Here is a 10,000-nt window from a genome sequence, read left to right on the forward strand (position 1 = left end):
TATACAGCGGTGGGGACGAGAGCCAACGAGGGGTTGCCATAGTATTAAATGAAGAGGTAGGAAGAAGCGTAGTCAACATAGAGCAGGTAACGGATAGAATACTACTAGTGGAGATAAAAGCAGAACCGACGAACTTAGTTATTATTCAGGTATACATGCCACCGAGCAACCATAAGGAAGAAGAGGTCGATAAGATATACGATCAGTTAGAGGACATGATCGCGTGTGTTCCAGCAGGGAAACATTTGATAGTGATGGGGGATATGAATGCGACGGTAGGCGAAGGAAGAGATGGTGATGAGGTGGGCGACTACGGTTTAGGCACGAGGAATGACCGCGGGGAGAGAGCAGTTGAGTTCTGCAGGAGACAGGGGTTAGTCATCACCAACACTTGGTTTAGACACCACAAAAGACGCAGGTATACATGGAAAATGCCAGGTGACTCAGGAAGATATCAGCTAGATTATATCCTGGTTAGACACAGGTTTAGGAATAGTGTGATAAATTCCCACAGCTTTCCGGGAGCGGATGCGGACTCAGACCACAATTTAGTTGTTATGAAATGTAGCGTACGTTTCAAAAAGATAAGGCAGGGGCGGCGAGTTAGAAAATGGAATGTAGAAGCATTAAATGGGTTGAAAAGGAAGGAATACAAACAGGCGGTAGAGGAAATAATGGAGGATGGTAAAGGGCTTATTACTATCGAAGAAAAATGGGAAATGATCAAAAAAGGGTTGTCTAAAGCCGCAAAAGACACTATTGGAACCGTTAACGCTAAAAGGACTAGGAAACCATGGATCACGGATGAGATGATTACAAAGATGGATGAGCGGCGAAAATGGAAGAATATAAATACAGATTTAGGCAAAATGAAGTACAAAGAATTGAACAATAAATTGAGGCGGGCAACAAATAAGGCAAAAGACGCATGGTGGAAGACGCAGTGCGAGGATATGGAAAATCTCCAGAGGAAGGGCGAAATCGGTGCGCTGTACAGCAAAGTTAAATCGTTATCGGGAAGTAAGAAAGGAAGAGCTATGCTAATAGTTAGAGATAAGGCGGGTAAGGTAATAGTTGACGCAGGAAAGATCCAAGAGAGATGGAAGGAGTATATAGAAGAACTGTATAGTAAAGAACTCAGACCAAAACAGTTAGACATTGAAAAAGAAAATGACGTAGAGGAAGACAGCTTAGGTCCAGGCATACTAGACAATGAGATAGAAAGGGCATTAAGGGAGATGAAACTAAATAAGGCCGTGGGGGTAGATAACATTCCCGTGGAACTTTTAAAATTTTTAGGAAAATGTGGGAGGAAGAGGCTATATGGGCTTATCCGTAGCATTTATGAGGAGGGAATCTGGCCGGAAGACTTTGTGAGAGCAGTTTTAGTTCCGATTCCGAAAAAGGTAAAGGCCACGTCATGTGAGGACTATAGGACAATTAGTTTGATATCCCACGCAGCTAAAGTTGTTCTCAGGATCATAAACAAACGGATAGAGAGTAGGGCAAATGATTACTTAGGGGATGATCAGTTTGGGTTTAGGAAGGGGAGAGGTACGCGTGATGCCATTGCAGTAATGAGGTTATTAATCGAGAGGAATATAGAACACAACCAGGAGGTATTTGCCTGTTTCGTAGATTTCGAAAAAGCGTTTGATAGAGTGAATTGGGAAAAACTAATGAGTATATTGCAGAAAATAGGAATAGATTGGAGGGAAAGGAGGCTAATCCGCAACCTGTACATGTCTCAGACTGCTCAGGTGCGGGTGGGAAACGGGGAGTCAGGATGGGCAGTGTTAGGAAGGGGTGTAAGGCAGGGTTGCCCATTATCACCGTTGCTGTTCAACCTGTATGCAGAGGAAATGATCAAAGAGGCATGGGAAGAACTAGAGGTAGGAATGAAAGTGGGCGGGGAATTCGTAAAATCAGTTAGGTTTGCTGATGACCAAGCTTTAGTTTGTCAGTCAGCCAAGGGGCTGCAAGCATTGCTGAGTGAATTGGAAATTCAGTGCGACAGGTATGGGATGAGAATCAACATTAATAAAACAAAGGTCATGCGATTTTCTAGAAAGAAAAAGGGTAAGCTTAACATTAAAATAGGAGGGCAAAAACTAGAGCAGGTAGAACAGTTTACGTATCTCGGTAGTGTTTTGGACCAACACGGTCAAAGTAGTAGGGACGTAAGGAGAAGAATTGCGCTAGGCAAAGAGGCTTTCACAAGGAGGAGGGAGTTGATGACGGGGACTTTGAGTAAGGATGTTAAGAAAAGACTCGTAAAAACTTTGATTTGGAGCGTAGCTATGTACGGCGCGGAAACGTGGTCATTGAAGCAGGAGGATAGACGTAGACTGGAGGCTTTTGAAATGTGGGTGTGGAGAAGAATGGAGAAGGTGAAATGGACAGAGAAGAAAACAAATGAGGAAGTACTTGGTATGGTGGGCGAAGAGAGGGGTTTGTTGGGAGCAATCCTATGGAGGCAGGAAAAGTGGATGAAGGGGGTGTTGACCGGCAGTGGGATGTTGAAGACTGTGATAGAGGGTAGAATGTTGGGCAAAAGAGGAAAGGGAAGGAACAGGATAGGGATGTTGGACGGGATGAAGGGAGGAAGAAAGTACTCAGAGATGAAGAGGGACCTGGTGTAGAGTAGAATTTAGGGTTGTGTTTTGTTAGTAGTCACAAAATATTTGTTTGGTAGTTGTGTCCATCAAAAAACCTACCTTAACCGGTAGATTACCTTAAAACATATTTTAAAAATTTTAAGACAACACAGATGGTTTCGTTTCCTTTTTTAATCTCCGTGCTTACAATGCAAATTTTACTGCCGAAGTACCTTGGTCATGCGTACAGCTAAAATATTGTAAGCTGTTCATATTTGATTTGAAAGGGTATGTGAGCCTTTGGGACAGATGGCAAGGAAATATGACTTAGATATGGTGATCTTCCTCTGAGAAGTTCGACATCTCAGGAAGCCAAGAAATGGGGGTGGAAATTACGGATTAACATTAAGTTTTGGAAAGAGAGGGCTAGGGTATGGGAATGCCATATTATGGTAATGTAGTTAAGTTCTATTTTATCTTTCCTGTTCTGGATTACATCTGATTGGTCCACCACATCAGTTGTTGCTGTTACCCTTAAAATTGAGTGTCTTCTTGCCTATCATTGATTAGTCAAACAGGTCTGTCATATATTTTTTGAGACAAAATTCAGAATCACTCTTGAGGAGATATTTCCTGTATTCATTTATTCTGGTTTCGGAATTCCTTCTAGTTTGCCGAATTTGCACCCTATTGTTATATTTAACCTCTTAGACCCCTAATTTTTACATCTTTGTGTTGATCTTTGATATCGTTCAGCGTTTACCATTTTAAGTGCCTTTTGAAATGTCGGTACATTTTCCTTTTTGCATTCATTCAGCTGCTTGTATAAGCTTTTTTCCACTTTGTTGGCCTGATCTGTATAACTTTTTCACTATTTTGTACGCCATGCATTGGAGATAGTTAATATCCTATCCCAAATTGTCTTAAGTAAGTGGAATATGTAACTTTGACCCACACACCACATGTTGGAAAGAATTAACGAATTGGCTTTGCCCCCACCGCTTGTGTTCCAGTTTGAGAATGAGGGAGAGTGGAGAAGGGATGGGGGGAGGGAGGGTGGGTGAGTGGTGGAGGCAGGGCTATTGCCCGGGTGGGGAGGGAGAGATTAGTGGTGAGGAGGGCTATCTAGCCTCATCAACTGCCAAAGAGCCAATCTCTCTCTCCACAATTCTTCCATCTTTTCAATAATACCATGTCTGCCAACCCATCAGCCCTCGCATTTTTACCACTCCACCAGTCCAGCCCATATCCCCATCCCGCCCTCCTCTTCTCCCACTTCCTTCCTTTCCTCCTCCCCCTGGAATTGACCTGTGCTGCTGCAGTCGCTAATATTTTGCATACAATTATGTAGCATACAAACTGAAACAGTTGGTTTGTGATAAATGATAAAAAAAATACCGAATAGTTGTATTCAATTACTTTAATTCATTCATTCTGGCAGTATCTCCATGTTAAAATCTAACATCGGTAATGCTTATTACTAAGCTATCGTTAAAATGAAAATATTATATTACCTAAATGAAGACATGTCTTCAATGAATCAGGACCTAATTATTTGCACATTGTATAAATGATCATTTAGGTTTAATAGATCATTTGAGGAGTGGTTATTTAGTCAATATTCATCATTTTACTGTTCATTTGGCTTCATAATTCTGCCCACAATGTTTTCTTTGCATATAGCAATGCTTTTAGAAGTCTGTATCTGTGCTTGAATTTCCCCTCAAAATAATAGGATATATATATATCTATATCTATCTAGTTTCGACGCTACGGCGTCATCCTCAGGTACAAAGTTTAAAGTCACAATCATTGTATATATACCCTCTTCAAGAAAGGGTGGGGGAGTTGTGGAAAGAGGGGACGGGGAGGGGAGTATGGGAGTAGGTACGAAGGAATGTGGGAGAGGGTAGGAAACACCAGGAAAAGCGTTAGCGAGCGGGGGGGATTGGAAGGTGGGTTAAGAAAGGGGAAAATTTCGTTGGTCGGTATGGGTTGAGTCAATGGCTAATGGGGGTAAAGGTACGGGGTCAGGTTAGGAGTCAATGGGAGTTAGGGGGAAGGGATTGGAGGTTCTGTTTTTCTGTTATTGCTAGGGAGGCTTCCAGGAGAGGTGATACGTTTTCAAACAGAATGTCATTGAGTAAAGGATGTTTCTTCATTGTTCTCCAGATCTCCAACTCTTCCTTCTTGTCCATCCTCCTACCTTTTTGGAACAAAGTTTTTCTTTTTCATTTATTAAAATGAACTTCCACAAAGTTGAGGCTGAAACTATTGAGATAACTTGATTTTGTTGTTGAAATTGCTCTTTACTTGAGTGTTTAAAAAAAAAATTTGATTTATTAACAGCAAAGTTGTATAATGATAAATCAATCCCAAATTTACATTGTTCTTTCTTGTTTTAGATAAATTTGTGGATAAATATTAATGTACAAATGACCCAAATGCATGGTAAACCTGTAATTTTTTATATTACTTGTTTTTTTTGCTTTGTGAATAAGAAATAAAATTTAATGTGCAAATTTTTAATATGGTCAATGTGAGTTGAGATATCCTTGGTGTTACAGGTTTTATAGAGTTTTGGCTGAAATTAAAGCCTTTTAACATTTTTTTCTGTGAAACCACTCTGCACAAACCACACTATTTCAGACTGAAGAGATATTTTGTAAAGAGTTTGACTCTTGAAAATATCCTCAAGATGATTATTTTTAGCAAAAAATGTATATTTAATAATGTATGAAACCTTGTTTTTTTTATTTCGTTGTTACTCCATTCAAAAGCTATTTTGCATATTTGAAGGTACGTTTTAGATGATTCCTCATAACCGTTCAATTCTACATCTCTGTGCAACTTACTGATGCATAATTCAAACATTCAAGCTATGTTAATTGAGAAAATCATTACCATAGAGGAATGACCAGTGTTATTATGTATTCCGATCAATTGCACTTTTAATAAGTTCATTTAATCTAAAATTTTAGGGTTGACAAATTAGTATTTTTATAATTACTTTGCCAAAATCTCAATCATGTACACATGCATGCATGAAAAGGCAGACATCATAGTATAAATGATCAAATGACAAGTTCAAACCCAAGGATAGTGCTTCTTTGAAATCTTAAATTTATGTTTTTAAAGATATACATTACACCTGGAAATATTACCTTCTGTTAGTTGGGGTCATTATTATTCTATAGGGTAGCATGTTGCTGTGTTCAATGATTATTTCTACAATACTTTTTATTGTATTTTTAAAGGGGATAGAGATGGTGCAGTGGCTTTTGTACTGGCTTCCCACCCAGAGGGCCGGGGTTCAAATCCCAGTGGTTGAATATTTTTTATGGTATCTCGATCCCTACTTGAGGTGCTTTGTGAAGGGCACTTTGAGTAAGTACGCCGTCCGTCGGATGGGACGTTAAGCTGTGGACCCTTTGGCGCCTTTCGTAAAGAGTAGGCTAATGCCGACGCCGGGTTTCTCGCCACCCTTCATCTTTTCCTGTCTATCCCTAATGGTGCAAATGACCTCAGCTGTCGGTCCCCTCCTCTAAATACTACTACTACTGTATTTTTAAATGTTTTCAGGTAAAATTAATTTAGGTTTCGGCCTGTAATACAAGTAGGTTGAAGTCAAAATTGTGTTTAATAAAGCAGTTATTTGATCAGCCTATTTGAATTAATGTTAAATAGAGCCAAAGCAGTTTGATGATAAATTATACCAGATCTGTGCAAAAAAAGATGATACTGGTCTTTCTACTTGCGAACTGCTTGACGGATCACAATCACTGATGTGTTGCCTTCTAGCGACGTCCATGACAAGTAAAACACAACCTTGCTCGCAGCCCCTTCTCGATTTTCCTCCACACAACAGCCAATTTTGTCCAAGCTTGCACGTGCTTGCTGTACAAAGGCTTGCGTCAGTGGGAATGGTGTTAAAGAAGCAATGCATGTGCTTTGAATTTTGTTTTAACATTGGGAAAAGTGCATCTGAAACTATTACAATGATAAAAGAGGCATCTGGCAATGAATCTATGAGTCGGGTGTAGTGTTATAGTTGGCACAACAACCGCTTCGAGTCTGAGCAAACCTTGACCGATGAAGAACCGAGAAGTGGATGACCATCGGCGTCAACAAACAATGCCCGCATCAACAGTATGAATGATTGAGTGTATGCAAACCATAAGTTGACTGTCAGGGAGATTGCCCATGAAGTTGACATTAGTGTTGGACCATGTTTTATTATTTTGGCAAATTCTGGGATTGCAGCTCATCATGTCCCTATTTGTGTGGTAAGTGTTAACGGATGAACAATGTCTGAACATCAGCTAACAACCGCTTGTTCGTTCAAATGACGACCAAAACTTCTTGAAAACAGTCATCGCAGGCAACAAAACCTGGGTTCACGAGTGTGGTTATGATATAGATGCAAAAGACAAGCGATCATAGTGGATGGGGCCAGCTTCCCCAAGATCCAAAAAAGCAAAGGGATGATTATCCATAGTGAATATGTTCTTAAAGGACGAACAGTGAATGGGAAGCACTTTATAGAGGTTATGAGAAAGTTAAAACAAGCCATGTTGCGGAGGAGACCATAAGCGTAGAAAAGCTAGTCTTGGTGCTTTCGTCATGACAACGTACTGGCACGGACATCATTGTGATTGTTGCTGAGTTTTTGCCAAAAACAGCACGACAGTGATCTCTCAGCCACCGTACTATCCACCGTTCATCTTACTCTCCGGATCTTGCCTCAGCAGACTTTTTTCCTATTTCTTAAGTTGAAATCCGCTTAGGAAGTACGCCAATTTGAAACTATTGAAGACATCTAAAAAAATTTTGCTGCAGACTATCCTGGAAGAAGGCTTCCAGGCAGCATTTAAAAACTGGAAAAATATTGGGAGCATTGTAATTGTCAGCAAAGGGCTGTATTTTGAAGGCGATGAGCATGAATCAAGGGAAGCTAATAAAACCAAGTATTTATTCAAACAGTCTCATATTTAATTGAATAGACCTTGTAAAATAGGAGGTGCTGCATGCATGGCTGAAAGTTATTATCTAGTTATGAATATTTAACTGCCAAAGTAAGCTACACCGTGGGAGGTGAATGTCCTAGGGTAAATTGTACAAGGAATCCACTGGAGCATTCCTAAGAACCTTCAAATTTTTGGCTGTGTATCCATTCCTTCACTCCACATTCTGAATTTTCATTCCGTAGGCCAGTGTTATTAGTAGGGTTAATATCATTGATGAGGGTGGGTTCATAAAACTATGCCAAAGGCATCTTTCCATCTACACCCATTTGCCATCCTTGGAGTTTAATATTTGCATGAACGCAGCAGTTTTGGGGATTTCACTCTCCCTTGACTAAAGCACATTAGTCAAACTAAATCACATTATCAATTGAAAAGAGGGAGAACGTGTTTGAGCTAATCTTTCAAATTGTATTCCCAAAGATCACAGCTTTGGGGTTATTTTTATAATACAGTTAAACTGTTGCAGATGTATTCTTCCACTATTCATGTTATTTATTTGGTTTTAATCGTAGATGTTGGAAAAGTGTGAATAATATTAGTCTCCTCACATACAGATCCTACTGGAGGCATCCGAAGCTCCAAAAATTCTCAGACGTGAGACAAGGGAAGGAAATAAGCGATCGGATTCATCCTCATTGGTGCAGTCTGCAAGTGCTCTTTCCCAAGATGAGTCATCTGCTGGGGCACCCATGTCCGCTGTCGGCTCAGCTCCTACTCCAGGTATATCTTCCCCAGTGACAGCCTCTAATTCAATGCTGTCTTCTTCTCTGGTGGATAGTATGCCAACCACTGAGGCGAAAACTGGGATTGTTGCTAAAGAAGCTGTTGGTTCGGCTGTGTCAGGGGATAGGGAAGTGACTCCAGTGTCGTCCAAGAGGAAGAGGGCTTCAGTGATGGGGCCAGCGGTACATGGGGAGGAAAGGTCGGCCAAAAAGCAAAGGTTTCACCGTTCATCTGCAGGTGGGAGTTCATCTTCATCCACGACTGCCAAAGTTGAAGGGGATGGGTAAAGGATAACTCATCACTTTAATGATCATTCAGAGAAAATGCAATTGTTTGCATGACCTAGCGTACTTCAAAATGAAGTTTTTTGGGGCATTCTTGCTTTTTTTCATTCTTCTTGTATATTTTGTTTTCTTTATCTCTTGAGTTTATTATGCATCATCCAAATCCAAAGTATTGTTTATATTGGGGGATAATAGGTTTGTACTTGAAAAAGATTTTTCATATGCCTATAAGTTGAGTAGAAGCCTACATTAATAGCCATTTGGTTAAATTTAAAAGGTTCGTTTCAACGAATGTTAATTTATTTAAAAGTCTACCAGCTTTGTGCCTTCATTAGTAGATATAGTGGAACAAAAGGAAGACAGTGAAAGTCTGTTTGGTAATGCAAGATTGACATCTCTTTGAAATGAACATAAATAAAGCTTTTAACTTTGTAATTCCTGTGCCTTTGGAATAAAGGCTAATGTTCTTACAATCCTGCCATTAATTCATTCAAGTTCAAATATATGAGATATTACTGTAAGTGATGAATGTCATCAATTTTATACTATGGTAATGTACATTCAGAGTATATGAAACTCTTATGTATACTTATTCAGTTAATAAGTCTTTTATAGATCTCAATAATTTTACTTGAAAACTGAATTCTACTACCTATGCACTAATTCAGTTTCATTTACTGTGTAGCAGCCATCTTATATTTCTGTTAACTCTTTGTAGACTAAAATTTTTAGCCCTTCTATGCTTGATTGATTTCATAGATGTATTTGTGCTGTTTTGCTTCTTTTGTACTTAATTTCCCAGGTTTCAGTTGTTCGTTGTTATACTTTTCTGTGCTTTGCTTATTCTTAATTTTGTGACATCTAAAAAGTAGATGTCATTTGTTTGAGGAGGGTCTTTTATTATTTGTCTAGTTATCCCCATATTTGTAATTTAGCCTCTTACCTCACCTCATACTCTGTGAACTCCATTGACTTGCACAAAAATGAGTGAGCACTTGCATTATCCAGTAACCTGTTCCTTGTGAGGTGGTCAGTTTCCCAGAGTATGTGTTAAGGGATTGGAAATGAGTGCTGAAATATTTTTTTCAGGAATGGGTAGACATGCATGTGGTTTTATAGTTTGTGCATATTCAGATTATCAGCATCTCATTTTCATTAATTATTCTTAATTTGCGTAATGAAATGAAGTTATCTCAGTAATTTTGCAATAATCATTGTGGAAACTGGAAAAATGTCCAATATTCAATCATGTGGAGACAAAATGAAATTTATTTCAAATACTAAAAGAGACAGGAAGAATTAGTGTATATGCTATAGATCACTGCTAAGTGATGGTTCTTTAAAGAATTGTATGTCAACTTACTTGAAA

General features: G+C 39.3%; 1 protein-coding gene across 1 annotated transcript in view; it reads left to right on the forward strand.

Annotated features, from left to right (window-relative positions):
• The window catches only part of LOC139691407 (bromodomain-containing protein 8-like), a 101,878-nt gene that overhangs the window by 60,889 nt on the left and 30,989 nt on the right, over positions 1 to 10,000 (forward strand). The window contains exon 18 of the mRNA XM_071589206.1: positions 8,179 to 8,344. Within this exon, the coding sequence (XP_071445307.1) occupies positions 8,179 to 8,344 (166 nt within the window). The remainder of the gene's footprint in view (positions 1 to 8,178; positions 8,345 to 10,000) is intronic.

The sequence above is a fragment of the Hetaerina americana genome, unplaced genomic scaffold (assembly GCF_022747635.1).
Source record: "Hetaerina americana unplaced genomic scaffold, ioHetAmer1.1.p SCAF_34, whole genome shotgun sequence".
Taxonomy (NCBI): Eukaryota; Metazoa; Arthropoda; class Insecta; order Odonata; family Calopterygidae; genus Hetaerina; species Hetaerina americana.